Consider the following 21722-nt stretch of genomic DNA (forward strand, 5'->3'; position numbering starts at 1 on the left):
TTGCTTAAAATTATTTAGATGCAATTACTTTTTCAGATTTTTTTTATTGTAAATATTCTATATATATATATACTTCTCTATTTTCTAGCACTGTAGCTAATTCTGTCCTGTTAATTTTCTTTAGCTTAAAGTGTGAGTAAGGGAAAGAAGTGCTATGTATTGAAAATCGTGAAACTAAAATTGAATGGTGGTCAATGCATTGACATAGTTATATTCCAACAGCATATAAAATACCTTTCCTCAAGTCTATGTAATATTAAAAAATTAATTACGGAGAAAAAAATGGTAACAAAATTCCATTATCCCTGTACATCCCACAGTAACTGTTTTGCTGTAGGGAACAAACACATTGCAAGTTCTACCAATTTGCACAACCAAGTGCAAATTGGTGGAACTTTCACAGGTAATTATACAAATAATTACACATTGTAACTACTTGTAGGCAAACAAATATCTCTATTAACATGCTTGTTGACAACAGCCTAAGATATCAATTCTATTCTCATGCTAAACGCTATGCAGAAATGATAAATTCACACTTTATAGTCTCTGGTATACTTGGCTGGGTTTGAATGCTCTACCACTAGCCTACCAGCTGGTGGATTCCTTCGAATTATCTAGTTTAAATTAAATTAAGACAGTCCCACAGCTGCTGCAATGATAATATTAACATTCTCTTTACTCACTAATGATGGCTTATGAAATTCATTGCCTAAAAATATATTGTTATTGCAGGGTTTAATCCAGCATTTCCAGTGGCCGTTAACAGCTATTTCCAAAATAAATTTTATCCCGAATTTCCCAATTTATTAGAGGAGCTAATTATATACACTACAAAATATGGGACTTATAGCCAATTTATGCAAGTTGTGAAGGATTAAGATTCCTATAATATTTAAGACCGCAGTGATTCGTAATTTTGCAGCCCTTATTTTACATTTCTGGATTATACCCTGATTAAATATTGTTTATAAGAATCTTATAAGCAATAGAATTTATTTCAGCCTCAAAAAGATGTTTTATTGTTTGTTGTACAACTTAGAGAATTATTTAGTTAGTTAAGTTAGTTATTAAATTAGTTTCAGCAAATATTGGGAAATTTGCGAATATTAATTCTTGCAAGATTTGGGTTTTTTTCAGTCTTCTGAAAATTGGTCACTATTTTTTCTTCTTGTATACCTAGCACTTAAATAATAGAAGTGGTGAATTTCAACTTTAGCAGTCTAAATTCAAAATGTAATCATTAATAAACATGTGAAAAACTAAATTTTAGTGAAATATTCGGACTTCATAAAAGTTATTTTTTTTTTGAAAAATCTCTCATGAAAATTACTCCTCCTGAAAATTAGTTCTCTTAAAAAAGGGTTTTTTTGCAGAGTTTTAATTCGCCAGTGTTCACTTAACACCCCAAATACTTGGCAGTTTATTGATATCTGTACCACATGCCACGACTCATACTCCCAGCCAGGCATGTTATCAAAGTTATGAAAATAATAAATAGAGACTAAACATAGTCCAGAAATCTAAGGTAGTGGCTGAAAATTCATGAAGGTGATTTGAATTATTAAATCTTATTCCCTTTACATTTTCTGCGAAATGCATTACAAGTCCCATATTTTGGAGTAATAAATTGGGCAATGCTTATGAATTGGAAAATTTAAGAAAAATTCTATTATTGGGGAATAGGTGTTTCACGGCTACTGAGAGCACTGCATTACAACCTTGTATACATGCAAGTTTATATCCAACTGCATACCACATTTTTCATTCAATTCTTTTTTATAGTACTTGAAAAGAAGTTAAAGTCCTTCATTTGTTATGTATATTAGCATAACAACCTTCCATTCCTTACTTGAATTGATTTTTCTCTTTAATTTTTAATTATTTTTTTTTACTTTATTGTTGATAAAATCTTGTAAGAATGTTTTACTGAATAGAAGCATCAGGTGTTGAAAAAAAATCTATCAAATGTTTTTTTTCTTTTTCTTTTTTTTTAAAGTTTTATAACGTAATATATATATGCCATGCATTAGATTGTATAACAACATTTTGACTATTTTTTGAGTATGTATATATGTACATTTTTTGACTTCCTGTTTAATCGTAACAATTAAATAATGGTGGGAGTATTTGTGTGTTTGTTTTTGTTGTTTTGTTTGAGAGATGTAACATCACAAGGACCCTATGACATCAGACAAAACTGTCCATTTTAAAGTAGAACTATTGTACTGCTTCTCTTTACTTAGCCTTTTGTGTTTATGGTATAAATAATAAAATTGTGTATCTAATTCAATATTTATCATAATTTATTTTCTGTAAAAAATCATTTCAGTAAAAATGCTGTTTGCAATTTTTTGTTGTTAACTGGCCAGGGTTTGACATTGCAGTTTTGCATAAATTTTTAGTGTATTGTTTGTCTGATTAAACTAATGACTCATTTAATTGGGTTTTAAAATTAAGTGATTTAAATTAGAGTTTAATTAATTCTCCTGTGGTGTAGTTAACATGTTATACATTGCAGAAATTTCATCCATGTGGTAGAAAAACATATAACATTGATCATCCACCATACTGTAAGACAACATGGCTGAGGCACACAATGCTGTGGCGTTTCAGTTTGCAGTCAGTGATGAAGGAGTAGTTGTTAACTTGGATAAAGAGATTCTCAAGTTGATGCTCAGTTCTGCTTATAAATCAATCAAAAGAAGATGCATGTCTGCAAAAAATACTTTCTTAAAAGGTATGACCCTGCAAATATTAGGCATATTGCTTTTATCTTTTTTGTGTGTTTGTGTTTGTGTTGAGGGGGGGGGGGGGGTGGGGGGCGGACTGAGGATGCCATGACGACAAGAACTAATAAGATAAGACATAAGGTTTTGAAGTCCTTAATTTTAATGTTTTAAATACATATAAACATTTACTTTTATAATTTTTCCAAAAAATAATGTTTGTTAAAAAATTAGGTCTTTTGTGCTTTAAAATTTATTTGTCTTTACATTAAAACTTTAAAAAAAATGGAGAATGTGGTGTTCACTATGATTTTTTTGGAAATATTTTACTAGGTTTCTTATAATTTTCTCCTTATCTTAAAGTTTAGAGAAAATGTTTTGACTGGATTACTTGAATCTTTCCTTGTTGCAAACTTTTCATTAACTTTCACTTTATGAATGTTTAGTTGTGAACAAAAGCTTTATATGAAGTATAATGTCACCTCAAATCAAGTGTACAATATTAACAATGTCTGTTGTTTACTGTTGTTTTATATCAGTTCTCTAAGTGTTTACATACTTTGTTTGTGTGTGGCGATTCAACCTTCTGTGCTGTAAAACTTTCCATATGAATCACAACTAATGGGCCTATGTATATCCTGAACAAAAATGTTCACCAATTGTTGTTACTAGTTTAAATTGTTTATTTTTGAAACCTTTTGTTTACTTTCATCAGCTAACTATAAGTTAAGGGGCACATAGGCTTTTGTGCATGTAAACATTCTGAACGCAAACCCATTTTAATTATGCTGTGTTATTTGAATAGTGTAAATTGTCTTTGTCCAGCATAAAAAAATTTTACCACCCAAGCTTGTTGCAGAAAAAAAAATATAAAGTTTCATATCAGTGCTTTTTATAATTAAATATGCTTTGATTTACTATGAAGTAAGATTGATAATACTTCAATGCAACAGATCTGTTTTCATGCCACAGTTCAGTTTAAAACAACTATACAATGTTAAACTTTTAGGTGTTTACCCTGCCTCTCCAGCAACATGGATGTTTTTCCTTGCTGCATTGCTGTCTGCTCGTTATTCTGAACATGAAGCCACCATGGATATTCTACACAGAATGGAGAAGGACTTTCCTGCGTATGTATATAGTGGAAATCAATAAAAATTTACTTTTATGTTTTTATATCACTAGCTATATCATGGTCTTTACAAAAAGAAAATGCTTTGCGCAAATTTAACAATTACCTTTAGTAATTGATTGACTATGCACTGGGGCAAGTTTTACTGGTAATTAATTTAAAAGAAACACTTAAGGGAAAGGGGAGTTATTTTAATTTATATAAAAAGTGCAACCAGGGAAAGGGGGGTTCAGGTTTTCAAATAAAATGGTTTGCCCTCTTACTGATAGAGTCACATTCATTTACTCCCAGGCTTAATGAGTCCCTTGGTAGAGTTAAATTAAGGTTCATTTAAAACAAATTTTCAGTGAAACCATTTTTTCGGAAAAAGATTTTTTTTTTTACATGTTGTTAATTTTATTCTTTATTTTTAGAAAACATCGTTTTGAAAGATCCACAGTGGTTGCAATTTGTATATTTGTTATTGTAACAATTATATGGTTATTTTCGGCTTATTTTTGCCAGTTCTTGTTGCGTAAACTACTTAAAAACTGGGAAGTGATGTATAATAGTAGAGGGTAAGTTTAAATAAAAAACATTTGTGTCCATCTTAGTATTTTTTTCAGTGTATTGTATTCTGAAATATTTTGTTCATAGGAAACTTACATTATCTAATAAACTATGGCTGGTAAGATATTAATTCCCTTGTTTGCAAATATTTATTTCATTTTTAATATCTATGCATTTAAAAAGTGTAAATGCAAATCCCTTGACCAGTCTAAAATTACTGATGATGAAAATGTTAAAATTTGCTATTATTTAAATATGACAGCATAATTTAAATCTGAAATTCTTTAAATGTGAATATATTGAGACTGAAAAGAACTTTTTAAAAATTTTAAAAAGACTTGTTAGTCAACTTTTTTAGTTCTTTAAACAAGTCCAACATCTCTTTAATAATAGCCGTATTCCGTCTGTCTGTGTGTCCGCAAAAGCCGTGTCCCATAACGGAAACACAAAATTTTTAAAATGCGCATCAATACCAAATGCGATATATTTCTGTCCACTTTGTTGCCACGGGTTAATTTAAAGGACGGGCGACCCCGTGGATTTTTCCACGGGCTAACGACTAGTTATATATATAATGTGTTAAAATCACATAAGCATATTTTAATATTCATTTTTTAATTTAAGAATTCTTGTTTGGATGATTGTTAAAGCAACTTTAATATTTTCATTGCTATATATGCTATAATCAACTTTTTCCCCTCGAATTACTTTTTACCCTGTTTCAAATATAGTTATAAACTTTTTAAATCTTAAGCCTTATGAATTTAATTCGACCCTAATTCTTAAAATTTTATGGTTCAAAATAGTAAAATTGCTTGATATAAATTAATTGCCACAGGGTAACTGATGATTCTTCTCCAATTTGTAGGCTGCTGTGAAGTTACTTAGCGGATTTGATCCTGGTTTGTTCAGTTTTCAAAAATGCATCCCATCGTTACCTGTTCCTCCCTTAGAAGACACACTCAACAGAGTAGGTGTACATCTGTCAAGAATAGCAAATCAAAATAAATTAGCACAGTAGCCTTATTTCTTTTCATGGTTAATTGCGATGGATTAAACATTGCATTTCCTAAACACCTTTTTTTAACTGTGAAATTTTAAACGGTTGAATTCTTTGGTAAATGTCTATTACACTTACTTTAAACATTAGGAAGTTTGCTTTTATATATTATTGTGCGATTTTCATAAATTCTAAATGTTATTTTAGCACTTGGACTCAGTTCGACCATTTATGAGTTCAGCTGATTATGAAAATGTTGTAAAATTGACTGAAGAATTTAAGGTAGGATTTTTGTGTAAAAAGTTTTCTCTATCTCTTTAAAAATAGCCGTATTTTGTCTGTCTGTCCGCGAGAAAAACGTTGTGTAACCAAAACAAGAAATGTGTTATGTCGGGTGGATTTTCCCGCAGGTAACCGACTAGTCTATTTTATAATATCTGTATACGTCTGTCTGTCACAAAATGGTAACTGCAGTAGCGAGACACAACGAAATGCAGTTAATAAAGGACGGGTGAACTCAGTAAATCCTCCAGTTAGTCTCTTCAAGCAAACCCCTAAGATTGAAGTGCCTTTTCTAAAGGTTAAAATTATGAATCCCTCTTTTTTTCCACTTTCTAAAGAGTGACACTTTTTCTGATGTTCTTAGTAAAAATAAAAATCTATAGCCACTATCTTAGAAAAAAATTATTTATTTGTATTTCATCTTAGAATGGAGTAGGTCCAAAGTTGCACAGATATCTAAAGCTAAAGTCATTCTGGGCACCCAATTATGTAAGTTTAGTTCTTGTTTAGTTTTTGATTGCAATGTATATATCTGTCATTAACAGGTTTTAGTTGATTTGTATTTTCAAATAGTAAGAATTCAAAATCTTGTGTATACCGAAGTATTAGACAAAAGCACTTTTTGGTGATTTAACAAAGTTAGCTAAAAAACATCAAATTGTGTGCTACCTTTTTAGATGCTTGAACTAGGTAAGTAGCTTTTAAAATATGCTAGTCACACTTGTCTGTATTACAAAATAATCTACATCCATAAAGGCCCAAAAATCATTAAAACGTAGAAATGCTGACATTAACAACAGTTAGCATATTTTAAGAGTATGGATCTATTCAAATAACATAACATCCGAAATCTGTTCTTGACATTGACCACCGAATTTGACAATTTCAAATTGTTTAAATCTAGTATCGAAATGTCTCAATATATATTTTGGAGGGTTGTAGACTTGTCATAGAAGTTCATTATATGGTTATCTTTCTATAACCAAAATAGTATTCTGAGAATCTTTTCTGATCAAAAATTGTGTTTATGTTATTGGTGAAATAAATACCTGCCAAGCCACTTATTTAAGTTAATCCCTTAAATTACCCTTACTGATGGTGTGTTTTTGTCGATACAACTCATGTTTTTAATCCAAGCAGTTGTCTTGGTAAGTGTCATAAGCTATGTATTTATTTATTTATAGGTCAGTGATTGGTGGGAAAGATTTGTTTATTTACGATCCCGTGCACCTCTAATGATCAACAGCAACTATTATGGTGTGGTATGTCTACTGTGTTTTATCTTGTCGTGAAAAACTTTGTGAAAGAGACTATGACTTTTGTTGTTTATTTGATAGGGAACACTTCATGAAGCACCATCTACTGTACAGTCAGCAAGAGCAGCAAATTACATTTACGCTTTCTTCAGATATCGAAAACAAATTAATAAACATATAATGAAACCTGTAAGTCCTTGTTGCTGTCAAGAAAAAAATAATTTGAAATTATATTTTTGTGAGATTCGTAAGAATTTAGATCATTGTTAAACGTTTTGGGTTTTTTTGATTTTTTATATATAATTTTGATTTTATTTAAGTTACGTTTACTGATGATATATCCACTTTGCTCTTCCCAATACACTCGTCAATTTGATACAACACGAATACCTGGAAAGGAAGAAGGTACGTGCTGCATGAATGTAGTTTATTATACTAGTGTTGTTTTTCTTATTTAATTGTTTAACTTAATATATATTTTTATTTTGTATTTTTTTATAGATGAAATTGTAACTTTCCCTGAGAGCACATATGTTGTTGTTTACCACAAAGGACGTTTTTTCAAATTATCAGTTGTTTTTAGTGGTGATTTGTTGAAACCTGCTGACATACAGGCGTAAGAAATATTCTCTATAATGATAAAAAAAGACTACAGAAATGTGGCATTTATCATAAAAAAGTTGTCATGGTCGTTTTCGACACAAATATTTATGCGCTTATGACAATTTAATGTTATGCATTGTTTTATTTTTATTTACCAACAAAAATTATGTTTAGAAAAATAAAAAAGATTTTAGAAAATGAAGATAAACCACATTCTGGAGAAGAAATTCTTCCTGTGCTTACAGCTACAGACAGACCTGTGTGGGCTGAAGCAAGAAATAAATATTTCTCTGATGGAGTTAATAAAGAATCGCTTGATTTGGTCGAAAAGGTATTCATAGCCTCAATGAACTCTTATCCTAATTAAACTGCATTATTTTATTTCGACTCTTGAAAAATAAAAGTTTTATTTTTCTCAACACATAGTTGATTTTAAAATAATTATTCCTTCTTGTGTAGGCTGCATTTTTTGTGGTTTTGGAAGACGATTCTGATTTTGTTTCATATGAGAAAGTAAGCAACCTTTGTTTTAGTTTGTTTTTTCGAAATTTATTTTACACAAAATCAAATAGTTATTTTTGTGTATGTGTGTTATTCAACAAACTAGTACCAATTCTGAAAACCCAACTACAAATGACTACTTTATAGCCTTCGTAAGTATGACCACAAATCTACTCTGAAAAAGATTTTATATACAATATAAGCTTAAACAAACGACCTGAGAGTTTATTAAATCATGATATTTCACTGTGTAAATGAGTTTTATTAGGGAGAGAAGAGAGTATTTAGTTTTCCAGGTTTCAAATTACGTTTTTAACATGATAGAGCTTTTTAAGCATTGCCATTTATTTAAGATTTTACGGTGTTCTACTTTTCTGTATTTTTTATATGTTTAGAGCACTCAGGAAGAATTGAATAAGACTTGTAAACGCATGTTACATGGAAAGGGTTACGACAGATGGTTTGATAAGAGCTTCACGTTTGTGGTTTGCAAAAATGGTCAGGTAAGACATGTGAGAAGAAATCTGAAAGAACACATGAACTAACACATGAAATTAACAAAGTGCAAAATTTACAAAAACGAAATTAATGCAAAGGAAATTAATTAATGCGAATGCATATAAATACTTATAAATAAGAATTTAATTAATGCAATTTAGCTCAACGGACTTACAACATAACGCGAATCAGGAAATATGTTTATCTTTGTTTTGAGAATAGGTTCATTGACAAATAGTTTTTCTTTTTCTTGTTTCTTGTTTTTCTTTGAAATGTTTACAATATCAGCTACCGTACAGCCTGCCTTAACCAAATTAGGTTAGTGAACCGTATCAAGACAATACTTTTACGATATTTTTTAAAAGAAGTATGAAATAGAAAAAATGTTTTAAAACTTTAATTACGGGTTTTATTTTAACCAGTAACTTTTTTGACGTCTTGCGCGAATTTTGAAAATCCGCGTTAATTCTGTGCCTCGTAAATTTCCTGGAAGAAGTTAACAAAACTGTTGTTTGAGTTGATTTTCTGTTGACATGCATTTGGATGTATATGTTAATTTCTTAAAAACATTTAGATTGGTTTCAATGCAGAGCATACTTGGTAAGTATTTATTTTACAAAACCAGGTATTGTGAATTTTTACCCTTCCCATGGATTATATATAAATTTAAAGAGGAGGATATAGTATGTTCTATTGTTCCACTTGTTCATGATTATTTTTTCAAGAAGGCTATTGGAAATATTGGAAAGATTTTTTAAAATTCATTATTTTATAGGGCTGATGCACCGATAATGGCACAAGTTTGGGAATGGGTCATGGTTGAAGATGTGTCCAAGTTAGGGTATGCCTAGAGTATTTAGAACATCCAAAAAATGAATTCAGTTTTTCTACAATTTTATTATTTTTATTGTAGATACGATGAAGATGGGAATTGTGTTGGGAGACCTCGATTTACCTGGAATTGTCCTAAAAGATTGACATGGAACATTCCACAAGAAGTAAGTGACAAAAATTCTTAGTACACGTTCCTTTTAGAACGATCTGGAACTAAAAGCCTTGTTTTGTTATGGCAAAATAATTTTTAAGGACAACTTTTGTTTTCAGTGTATTTCTGTGATGGATACTGCACTGGTTAAAGCTGAACAACAAATTGAAGATGTGGAATTGTACACCATGATCCACACAGCTTTTGGTGAGTAATGCTGGCATTAGTTGTTTACTTGACCAAACTAGTAATCAATCTGTAGGAAAGTTTGTACACGAAACAATCCTGAATACATCCTTGTCTTTGTATTAAAATTATTTTTGAGTTTTCCCAATCATTGGCGTCATATTATCCTTTTCCTTTGCTGGGGACCTCACATCCTTGGGACGTTTTCTTTCCTTCAACATATTATATAAAATAGTTGTTATATATATATATATAAACTCATTTTGTTTATATATAAACACTTTTTGGAAATATTTTTACATTGTTGAATATTAAGGAAAGTTCTTTTCAGACTAAAATATCATCCAAAGGACAGATCTGCAACGACGTTGTAAATAACTTTTTATGAAAGCCTGAGGTATAAAAAACGCGCCAAAGATTGGTTATGTAAATTTGAAGGAAAGCGACAACGTGAAATAAAATCAAAACAAATATGGCTACTGTCAAAAAAGTTCCAAAAAAATGAAGCTGACAAAAGAAATTGACAACCAGCCGTCGAACACACAAAATTTAGAAAAAAAAATTTCTATACGCTTTTTTGTGTGGTTTTATAAGTAATATTTGGAGAAATTATTTGCCTGAAGCAACCAGGGGATAGCGAAAACTACTAAAATATTAAATGTCTTTTAACTGACAGGATATTTCTCGAACTTCTTTCATGAAACACTACTACTTTATAAGACTTCATGAACGTACTCTCTTTAAATAATTTTCATATATATAATCCCAAAAGATAACATGTAAAAATATACTCTGACACAGTTATTTACAATTTTAGACCATAACTTCATTTTTTGATTATATGTACAAGAGTCCCTGCTCAATTTGAAAGTTTGCTAAATAAAAGAGCACATATCTTATTTGCAATCGTTTTACACCAAGCCATATTTACTGATGGATTGTATGTGAATACTTCTTCGCAAGACTCGAGGGAGTCCAAGTCTCTCGGCAATGTTCATTTCGCAGATTGCCCCTCTTCGTGGCATTTCACGGTACTTTTTTAAGAGCTTTTCATCTTCACTCTTCTTAACCTCAACAGCTCCATCTACGGCGTCGTACATTGGGATTTTTTCAGCTTGTTCATTCAAGTCTGCCAGTTCGACATTCTGATGTGTCAATTCTGCAGAACGTTTTAGGAACATCCAACCAGACGACCAAATAAAGGTCTTTGTTTTCTTCTTGTCTTGCTTTGAGGAGTGCATTTTATGAAATAATGGAATGCACTGGCAAGACATCACCACCTTAAAACATGTAATAAAAATGTGTGTAAATGAAGAAATGGAAACAGAAAAGATCTTAGAGCACTACTTGATTTTAAATTGCTTCATTATGTGGTGTTAACCCTATTTAGGCCAGGCCTATTGAGGGTTCCTTAAAATTGGGTGAGGGGCTTTTTTATCCCATTCCAAAACTGATTAAGGAGACATCATATTGCCACAAAACTTTGCACAAATGTTTATAAGCACATTGGAGGACAATTGGAAAAGAATTGGATAGCGTCATCCAGTCAAAATGACGTCATCATATGTTTCCGAACCCTTTGTAAACGATTTAAATGCATAAACATAGTTATTAAAAACATAAAAAAGCTAAAATAAACTTTGGAAGTGTTAGTGTTGATAAGCGTATTTTAAGAAAAAAAATTAGATGATTTTTTTCCCAACAACCTGTTAACCGATGAGTCACCATAATAACAGACGTGACACCTTAACGTGACGCCACTAAATTTTTTTTTGACTAGACTGAAGCTAACTATAAATAGAAGAAAAGTCACCAAATGTTAGCTGCTAAAACGGTATGCTTCAGAAGTTGGAACAAAAAATACAAAGAGGGGGCAGGTACTGAAAACCAGCTAAAAATTTTAGCAACTTAGATATGAGCGTACACAATTTATTGTAGTAAAAATCATATTGTGTATTGCAACCAGTCGTGAAGAGTATGTCTACTTTGCTAACTTTATATATTTTCTTACACTTGCCTTGGCAGAGGTTTACCTATAACTTTCCCCTATATTTTCTGTATGTAAATAAATAAACAAAGCAATAAATTATATATAAGATAATAATAATGATATAAGATAAAAAAATATAACGTTGATCCAGTAAAGAAAAAGGTCATTTGAAAGTAAAAAATGTTGACAATCCAATATGTTTTGCAGTGTTGTATTATACGTTCTAATTAAAAGACATGCTTACGATATTCATGTGCTCCAATCGAAGTTTTTTTTTACATTATTCCCTGTGAATTTTCGTTTGTACCCTTCAGTTCATTTGATAGTATTTAAATCTCTTGTTAGGTTATTCTTGCAAAGTTTCTGTTGAGATGGCAACATCCATGCTTCATTAACCTCTCGTTGATTAATTATTCAAAAAAAATTTATAACGGTGAATTAGTTGAGCTCTTTTTAACCTCTGCTTTTATTGTTTTATTTTTTAAAAATGCATGAGCCTAACGCTGTCTGCGTATTGGAATAAAATTTGAAGTTCTATTAATAACTGAATGTCACTTGGAGTGAAAAAAAGGATGTGTCCTGATGATAGAATTTTTGTTATATTTCACTGTTCACTGCAGGATCTCTAATTCATATTCCACACGTATTGTTATTGCAGTTCTCCCAGGTAGGACACCATAGTCGAAGTACTAAAACTCGTTGAAGTATAGATTAACTTTCCAATCTCTATTGTCATACTTCTCTTATTCTCGTCAGAAAATTTACCATCGCAGATGTGAAAAAAGTCGATTTACACTGGACTTTTTAGGTATCAAATATTGATGAAAAAGGGGGCGGGGGCGGGTTGCCTCTTATTATCTGGTATTCATCCCACCCCCTCCCCCACGATAACTATTTCATACAGAATTTGCCAAAAAGCATTTTTTTAATTTTACGAAATAGCTCAATTTTTTTTCGTTTTTTTTTAAAAAATCGTTATATATTTCTTTTTTAACACTAACTACAAATTTTTGAAATAAATATCAACAAAATATATACAAGAAATAAATTATCACTAACAATACAGCTTAGGAATTTACCATAATTTGACTCGATATTTTTGAATAGCTTTGTAGTGCATAATTTCGTGCAAAACCTTATAGAGTCCCTTTCTTTCAATGACATCCTGCTCGGCTATAGCGTTTCTTCGTGGTGATGCTTCATAGAAAAACACGTTCGCTTCATTCTCGGCTTCCGTGTAATCGCCAGATTCGTGGCTATCCTTTAGCAACCATGCTGGATCTCGATATACCCATTTTAAACTCATAGCTGGATGGGTGAGTTTTCCGGAACGCTTTAAGAATGTCCACCCTGCTTCAATGACGTCACTGGTGTGATGGTGTTCCTCTTTCTTCTTCTTTTTTAGTTTGCAAGAGAACATGTTTCTTGTGAATTCATGACGTTTCTGTTTTCGCCATCCTTGAATGAAGTTCGTCCTCTTATGAAGAGAGATTTTTATCAGCTTTTCTTTCATGTTAGACTTACTGTAGATGTTTTTGTATTCGTGTTTTATACGCAGGGGTTGCTGGTAATAGTTTAAGTCTGTTTGAATTAATTCAATTGGCTTGTTCTTTTGTTTACAAAACTAAAAATATTTATAAAAAAAAGAAAAAAAGAAAAATAATTTTACTTGCAAAAGAATGTTTTTACTTCACTGTGTTAAATACGTTTTAAACGAAATTTTTTCTTCCTCTGAATACGATGAACAAAAAACTCTTCTAACATTTATTTATGCTTTGTGAGATTTTCATTGACTCCTAAAAATAGCTCTACGTCACTATTTTTAAAGTTGACGAAATTCGTACTCTTCCTACAGCAAAGTCCCTGTTACTCTCTCTAATATTGTTTCCATTTTTCAGTGCAACAAATATGAATATGAAAAAAATCTTGTTTTATCAGGTTTCAATCATGCGAAGTTTAAAATGTTCTTGTTATTTTGAAGCAATCTGTCGCTTGCCTGTAGACGACGTTTTATCAGATTGTTGATTTTTTAAACTACTTGCTCCGCGAAACCGCTTATGATCCGGGCGTATAATAAAAGGTCGCAATGAAGTCGTTATTAGCCCTAGTTCTCTTTTCGGTTTAATAGACCGACCTGGTAAATGTAGCTTAAAAATTGTTGATGTTTTTTATTTAGGCAAAGGCGACATCAAGAAAATGAGAGTCAGGTATGAGATGGGAATCATGCATCATTTTTTTTTTGTACTGTTGTGGGGTATTATCGCTCGTTCTCAACTATTTTTCCCCACTTGTTTTTTACTGTTTTTCTTTCAGTCCTGATGCTTTCATTCAAGTGGCTTTCCAGTTAGCTTATATCAAGGTATTCAACCCCCTTTTTTCAAATACATATACAATAAATAGAACTTTGATATTTTGAAACATTTTATTGTACTACCCCCTCCAACGGTGGTTTTAAGGGCGAAACGTCTGTTGCGACAGGGTGTCTGCTCGACCTTGAAAACCTTGAAATCAGATTGAGTGACCTTGAAAATCTACAGTGCCCACCATTCTTCAGATAAAAACCTTGTGAACCTTGAGATATAGATACTTCCACAAATATTTTTTTCTAAAATGATATATTATCTCGTGGAGATTACAGCCCTCTTTCTGGGGTAGAGGGGTGGGGGGGGTGTATGGTGGACATTGAATGACATCATGATGATGACATTGAATTGTTCTATCAAAAAACTGTGAAAGCAGTAAAAAGAAATTTAAAAAAAAACTAAAATTGTTACAAAATGGAGGAGGAATACATTGTACACGCGTTGTAAGAAGGGAACCCAATTACTTGTAAACAATAGAAATAAAACGTCTAAATTTACAACATTTTAAATTTAATACCCAGATAACTTCTGTAAAAATTTCTCGTTTAACTTTGTTACGCATACTAAGTGGATAATAAGGGGAGGAGGCGTTTAAAAAGTGTCAGCATCATTTGTCCATGAGAATAAGCGGTACGCTTTTGCAATGATATTTTTCCTTAAAAATTGGAATTATTTAAACGTGTGTTCGAAAGTTTTTTTTATACTTTATAGAGCACGGGTAAAGTTTGCTTGACGTATGAATCCGCCATGACAAGATTATTCAGGTGGGTATAATCAGCGAATAAGAAAAACTTTGTCAAACGATAACTAAACATTATGGAAAGATACAAAGCTCTATAAATCTTTTTTTGTTCTTAATCTAGGGAGGGTCGAACTGAAACTGTCCGATCCTGTTCTATGGACTCCACAAACTTTGTCAAAGCAGCTATTGACCCTGATGTTCCGGTACGTGGTATTGTGTGTAGGAAACTTGGCATTTGTTTTTCCACTCGAACACAAACTTAGCCGGGACGGGACGAATTTGTTCCAGGACAAAAAGTTTCCATATAAATACAAAGTGATTTTTAATATATTTATTAATGAGAGCGGGATCCTGGCAAATGTCCCGTCCCAGCAATCGTCCCGTCCCGCTTCTCATTGAAACAGCCCTTAAGTCTCTGTTGACTGTCGAACGCCGTACATCCGTGCCTGTTCGTGTTTTAGTGACTCTAAACTTTGGAAACGACGGAAATGTGAAAAGTATTTTTTGTTTTACATTTATTTGCACCTTTAGGTTGAGAAGAAGAAAGAATTGATGATGAAAGCATGTGAAAACCACATCAATTTATGTCGCAAAGCAATGACTGGACAAGGTAGTACCTGGTTTTTACACGTTGCATCATGTGTTTGTGCCAATTTGCTAACAAAAAGTCTTTTATTTCAGGGGTTGATCGTCATCTCTTTTCATTATATGTTGTTTCTCAATACCTTCGACTTGATGTGCCATTTTTAAAAACTGTAAGTTAACATCTTTTCATTCTCCCAAATTAAAAATATTCACTTCTAAATGTTTTGTATATAATCAACTCCCTTTTTTAATACCATTTGACCTTTCTAACAAAATGCTAGCGCGAAGGAATTTTAAAAGCAACTTGTTACCCATCCTCAGTTACTTGTAAATTATCTTTTATTCGTGTAGGTATTAGGCGAAAAGTGGGTTTTATCGACTAGCCAGGTATTCATTTTAAGTCTTGTAATTCTGTGTTATTTTGTTCACATAGATGTTAGATTCCTTTCTTTGTGACTTATTTTTCACGTTTCAGACTGCTGTTAACCAAACCATGCGAATAAACCTGGATAAATATCCCGAGCGCGCATGCGCAGGAGGCGGTTTCGGACCGGTACGTTTAAAAGGTTTTAATGAACTACTTCTGATTTCAAATGACTCTGCCCTCTTGTTTTTACCTGTTTCTAGATAAAAAGTAACAATGTCTAAAAGCTATAATCTTAAACTACCTTACTTATCTGCCAATCCCACGTTCTGTTTCATTCTCTGGGTTTAGTTAGTTTTCTAATATTAGCCTCTTTGTCATTTCAACAGGTGGCCGAGAATGGATATGGCATCTCGTATATCATATGTGGCGAAAATCTCATTTCATTTCATGTGTCATGTAAAAAGAGTTGCCCAGAGACCGTAAGTTGTATTTATTTTACCACATTGTACCACAACATCTTTATGCAACAAGATAAGTAAGAAAGAATCCAGAAAGACTGAGAAAACACTTTATAAGAAACTGATGATAAGAAAACAGTTCTAAAAATGTAAAAATTTTTAGTTTAGAAACTTTTTTTGTCTTCCATCAATCACCATAGTAATAATTACATTTATATCTTTAAATATGGTATCTAGGAACATACGTCATTTAAGCATTATCTCATAATTTTCTTGTATATATGCTGATGAAAGTCTCTCTGTTGTGTCATTTGATTAAGAAACTTGTTTAGAGACTTTCTCTAGTAAAATGACCTTAGAATTTGAGAAACGTTTGGTATTAGCCGTTTGCTTGGTTTCTATAAATATAAAAAAACGTGTGCTGTGTTTGATATCTTAAAAGCACTATGACAGTAACCATTTATATATATGTTAGCTGATATAGCAGGAATCCTTTTTAATACAATTACCCTTGGCACCTCTATAACCTCAAGTTTTTGTTTAGAACGCAGAAAGATTTGCTGGCTTGATTAAAGAAAGCATGGCCGAGATGCGTTCCTATATTTTGGGCGATGACCTACAGAAGTAATGTTGCAAAGGACGGCAGCCGAAGTAGTTTTTATTTTAGTCGATTCTAGTTTATTTATAACTCGTTTTATCTATTTTACTTAGTGGTATTTGAAGTTTATACTCTGGTTACCGTAACTTTCGCAATGAAATCTTTACTTTTCAAGTAAGAAAACTTTTTTAAATCCTAAAAAGAATGAGAGTTTTACACGTCAAACCTGTGTTCTTTAAAATCAAATCAATACTGGAACTAAGTATACAAAACTTGCTAACTTCTTTCTGTGAAACCTTCACTTTTTATGTTGTGTATACCATATACCCTTTTACTTTTTATTGTAAATTTGTTGGTACGAAAATTTTAAATACAAAAATTTCGCCATTTTGTCTCGTTGATGTAACGATGTACACTGGAAAACCCTGTGAGAATCTAAAGGAAATTTAAGAACTTCGAATTATCCTGAAATACAAAAAAATTATGGCCAGATGAAGATGGAATTTTAAATTTCTTTAGAATAGCACTAAAGTTAAAGAATTAAATTTGGAAGAGCCTTGAATTATTATAACATTTTTTTCTTGTTTAATTCAATAGTTGTTTATTATTTCATTAGAATGAAAACAGCGTTGTTTTTATAATAAAGAATGAGGCGCCATTCAAACAAAATGAGGTGAGAAACAGCTACTTAAATACATAAAGCGGATTTTTGTTAACCTTTTAAAATTACTCATTAACTTGTTTGTTGGTTTTTCTATCTCAAAGTGTTAAAGGATAGCATTTATAACCAAAATATAAACAATGGACTCTAGAAAAGTCATACTATCTGACCGCATGTGCGTCAGAATTTGTTTGTCACGCTTTTTCAATGTGGTGTTCTTACCGTAAAATGTATTGATGATGTAACAATGAAAAACAAACACAAATCAATTTTTCACTTCATTCGTGCGTGCCTTATTTATTCAATATTAATAAAGCATTAATTAACGCTGTGCATAACAAATGACCAGTCATCGAAATCTGAACCAGTAAGTCAATCTTATTTCTACAATTACGGTTTGGTTTCGATACAGACATTGTGATTCCAGCAAGCGACGAACAAACATGGCTGCATTATTTCGACGTTTATTACAAGTGAAAGCTCCAAATTTTCGTATTCATAGCAAAAACGTCCGATTTTTGTCGTCCGAATATTTTAAAAATATTCGGTCAGCCGAAGAAATACTCTCTTCTAGCGATGATTTGGTTCGACCATTATTTCGTCAATCAGGTACGGTAAATCTAGCTGTGTCCATTTTTAGCATTCTTGTTTCCATAGCTACTAAATTATATTTATCCCAAAGAGTTCTTGGGAAGTGTAAGTTAAAGAAATTTTCTAATGCAAAAACTTTGTTCTTGTTCAGCTTAATTTTGTATTTTTGTGCACATGCGCAAAATTGTGCATCTTTTAGGTGATGTGCTAACAAATTCTCGAACCGAGTATCGCACAAAACTTCATTATCAAGGAAAAATTAAAGGTGTGATTCTAGATTGGGCCGGCACAGTACTCGATTGTGGCGTTTACGCCCCAGCTGTTGTTTTTGTGGAAGTATTTCGAAATGAAGGCGTCCCTATAACTATGGAGGAAGCGAGAGAACCAATGGGTGCTCACAAAAGAGTTCATATTCAAAAAATCACCGAGATTGAAGCAGTGCGTAGGCGATGGTATGAAGTGAATGGCTGTTATCCAAAAGAAGATGATGTGAAACGCATGTTTGAAAACTTTGTTCCAATGCAGGTTGCTTTCACTTCTTTTTATATATTTACTTTTTCAACCTCATCCCCAGGGTATCTTGTTACTTTTTTCTCTAATAACGCCTACTCGTCTAGCCTTAAGGTAAAGAGTTTGGGCAAATTATTGTTACCGAAAACTTGGATGTAAATGGGTAAATATGGTATGATAACTTCATAAGTTTAAGTTGGTAAATATATATCCTTGCAATTTTCTTACCAGGTGCGCAGTATGACAAAATACGTCGCGCGTCAGTAAATAATATAGCAAATGTTTTTTATTATGATTTTGAAGTTCAACCATCGTTAAAAGTGCACGCCAAATATCAAATTAACGTTTAAGATAATACTCCGGCTTACCTTAAACATCGGGAAGAAAATTGTTTGATAATCGAGTCTAATTTGTGTAAACAAGACAAGCTTCTTTTGTACAGTTTACATTGAAATTTAAACGTAACAAAATATTTCTTAAAATCCAAACGTCATGACATTTATCAAGAAACCTTGCATCAATAAAAATATATAAACTTATATCACTTTTACTAACCTGAAGTTTGCGTAATCTTTTTCCATCATATGTTTTCAACTTACAATTTCCATGTGTAATTACTAATCTATTCCCCAGGACTCTTATTTAATATCACGCCATCTTCTTTACAAAAATGGAAGACCCCGGAAACAGAGTTGCAAAATAACTAGATTTTAAAAGATGGCATGAACTATATTTTAAAGTTATTGGCTTTTGTTTTAAGTTTTCGATGTTTAACGGTATTTTACAGTTAAAAAAGGGAAAGACTGTTATTTTGGAAATTCGTGTTATATGTGCATACATGAAAAGTGATCACAAAAAGAAAAGTAAATAAATAAATATAAAAGACAAGCACGTGACGGGCACGTGATTTAAACATTGTTATATATCTTGTGTGTACTTTAAGAGCGCGCGAAACTTTACGGGTTTTTTTTTTCTATCACAAACATGTTATAAATGGCGCTATTTGCGAAGTAAACCCAACTCTAGATTTGGTATTTCTTTCGGTTCTCTCTATGTCATGCAAAATTTAGCTCACCAAAATAAACCGACTCCATATTGTGTATGTTCCTGTCTGACGTACACAATATGGTGGTATTGTGGTAATCATAAGCTCACTTTTTGGCAAAAAAAAGAGTCTTTTCAAAAGCAGGTGAGTCTTCTAAGGGTTAAGAAACATGTAACCCCGCATATGAGTGGCTAAATTGTTTTAATGTTGATAAAATATTGATGCAATTTAAAGTATATTGTTATAGGGCTCTTGTTGAAAAAGCATGTTAAAGGAGATAAACAGGGGTAAGACTCACCCCTGTTTATCTCCTTTAAACAATCTTAAAGTTAAAAAACATCCAGACTGAAGCGAAAAATGTTATTATGTATTTTCAGTTGTTACCGGGACCTGTATAATAACTCTCCGTGGAAATGATAACATTAGTGTGTTTTTTACGAAAATGAGACCTTACGAAAAGTACAAAATTTAACTACCTTTCTTTTGGAAAATCATTTTTTACCATTTTGATAGCATTTTAACAGGAAGTAGGAGATTTTACACAAACCGAACTTTCGAAACCGACATTTAACCGCAAGTGAGCGTTTGCTTAAATATATTCTGTACACTTTCACCCGGGGCTTAAAACTGTAATATTATAGGCAATTAAATTCAAGCTCTCTTGCCACTCGGAGGTAACTTCTTTAGAACATGCCCTGGAAACGAAGGTGATTAGCAGCCTCGTGCCATGGTCTATGCTAAGTTTTTGTTTACAAAAACCCTATTTATTTGCTCGTCAATGCACAGAAGTATCACTCTATTCTCCGTCGCCACCCTGACAGGAAGGCATGGGTACGAAGTCGTTTTCCAAGAAGATATGTAACCTCCACTTTACATTTTTAGCTCGCTTGTTTATCTAAATATTCTGAGATGATTGACGGAGCTGTTGAAACAGTATCCTACCTACAAAAAGATATGAATTTAAAAATCGGCTCAACAACAGGATTTACATCAGCCATGGTGGACATCTTGAAAGAAGAAGCCAGTGCTGCTGGCTATATACCAGACGCTATTGTAGCAGCAGATGAGGTACCACAAGCTAGACCATTTCCCTACATGGTGTGGCTAAATTGTATTAGATTGGATATAAACCCGATTCAGGCAGTGGTGAAAGTTGATGATACCGCTGATGGCGTCAGAGAAGGTTTATTAGCCGGATGCTGGAGTGTAGGACTTGCCAGGACGGTATGTAGAATTTAAAACATTCTGTTGTTTGAATTTACCTTTTGTGCTATCTCTTACTCCCGTTTTGATAAACGCCGTGGCGTTTCGTGCGAATCTTAACTTATAAGCGGGCAGCGTTTGTTGAAGAAAGGCGTTGATTTGAAAAAGAGAAAAGGAGGATTGCAGAAAAAAAAATATGATAAAGATTACTTTTTATGTAATGTGTATAAAATTATTGTGGAAAAGTCCTTAGACTTAGACCTAGCATTTCAATGCTAAAGTCATTTTTATTATCTTCACTTAGACCGTGTTTAAGAAGGCTGGACATACTGTACATGAATTTGTAAAATTGATAATAATTTTTCAGGGAAATTACGTTGCTCTGAATCAACAAGAAATTAGTGAATTATCCGCAGATGATTATGAACGACGCCTTCAAAAGTCTTACACCGTTTTGACAAATGCTGGAGCACATTACGTGATTGATACAATAAACGACTTACCGCCCGTCATTGATGACATCAACCGAAGATTGTCTGCAGGGGAACATCCTTAAAAAAGACCAAAGTGCTACAACAATAATTTTTTAAATGCATAGCATTATTATTTCGCTGTATATAGGTACATTATAGAGGTAACATTTAAGCGTCAGCCAATAATACTTTTGAGTGATCTGGCCAAGTTGCGACCTCGTTGTTTGTCGACATTTTTCTCATCACACCATTATGTGTACACCACGATTATCTCAAAATGCTTATCCTGACATCGTAGATCGAGTTTTAATAATAAAGCAATTTCAAAGCGAATAGCTACTTCTTTGACGTCAACGTATGACAAAGCCAAAAATAATCTTTTGTAACGAGCTGTCTAAAGTTAAGTGTGCCTAGT

At 32.3% G+C, this 21722-nt stretch overlaps 3 protein-coding genes across 5 annotated transcripts; 2 read left to right on the forward strand and 1 right to left on the reverse strand.

The window, feature by feature from the left end:
• Positions 1-2481: 2481 nt before the first annotated feature.
• LOC130654012 (carnitine O-palmitoyltransferase 1, liver isoform-like) lies at positions 2482-17353 on the forward strand. The gene is made up of 28 exons (XM_057456515.1): positions 2482-2740; positions 3739-3859; positions 4275-4418; positions 4498-4528; positions 5279-5380; positions 5618-5692; positions 6119-6181; positions 6877-6954; positions 7030-7137; positions 7269-7353; positions 7450-7564; positions 7726-7882; positions 8011-8064; positions 8448-8555; positions 9125-9150; positions 9326-9391; positions 9464-9548; positions 9655-9742; positions 13888-13918; positions 14025-14070; positions 14786-14838; positions 14938-15019; positions 15348-15426; positions 15498-15571; positions 15753-15788; positions 15877-15954; positions 16155-16247; positions 16771-17353. The coding sequence occupies exons 1-28, from the start codon at positions 2584-2586 to the stop codon at positions 16852-16854; spliced, it is 2319 nt and encodes a 772-aa protein (XP_057312498.1). The 5' UTR covers positions 2482-2583; the 3' UTR covers positions 16855-17353.
• LOC130654015 (uncharacterized) lies at positions 10374-19859 on the reverse strand. Of its 3 annotated transcripts, none has more exons than XR_008984323.1 (2): positions 19142-19859; positions 10374-11001 (listed from the first exon to the last, which is right to left on the reverse strand). XR_008984323.1 is itself a non-coding variant. In XM_057456518.1 (2 exons), the coding sequence occupies exons 1-2, from the start codon at positions 18961-18963 to the stop codon at positions 10633-10635; spliced, it is 378 nt and encodes a 125-aa protein (XP_057312501.1). In that variant the 5' UTR covers positions 18964-19381; the 3' UTR covers positions 10374-10632. The 3 variants fall into 3 exon arrangements, 2 of the variants coding, with proteins under 2 accessions (XP_057312501.1, XP_057312500.1); XM_057456518.1 differs by having other exon boundaries at positions 18955-19381; XM_057456517.1 differs by lacking the exon at positions 19142-19859 and adding an exon at positions 11956-12521.
• On the forward strand, positions 17717-21515 carry LOC130654013 (phosphonoacetaldehyde hydrolase-like protein). Its single transcript, XM_057456516.1, has 4 exons — positions 17717-18094; positions 18276-18601; positions 20514-20855; positions 21202-21515. Exons 1-4 carry the CDS (start codon positions 17929-17931, stop codon positions 21388-21390), a joined length of 1023 nt encoding a protein of 340 aa, XP_057312499.1. The 5' UTR covers positions 17717-17928; the 3' UTR covers positions 21391-21515.
• Positions 21516-21722: the final 207 nt, after the last annotated feature.

This window comes from Hydractinia symbiolongicarpus, chromosome 8 (genome assembly GCF_029227915.1).
Source record: "Hydractinia symbiolongicarpus strain clone_291-10 chromosome 8, HSymV2.1, whole genome shotgun sequence".
NCBI lineage: Eukaryota > Metazoa > Cnidaria > Hydrozoa > Anthoathecata > Hydractiniidae > Hydractinia > Hydractinia symbiolongicarpus.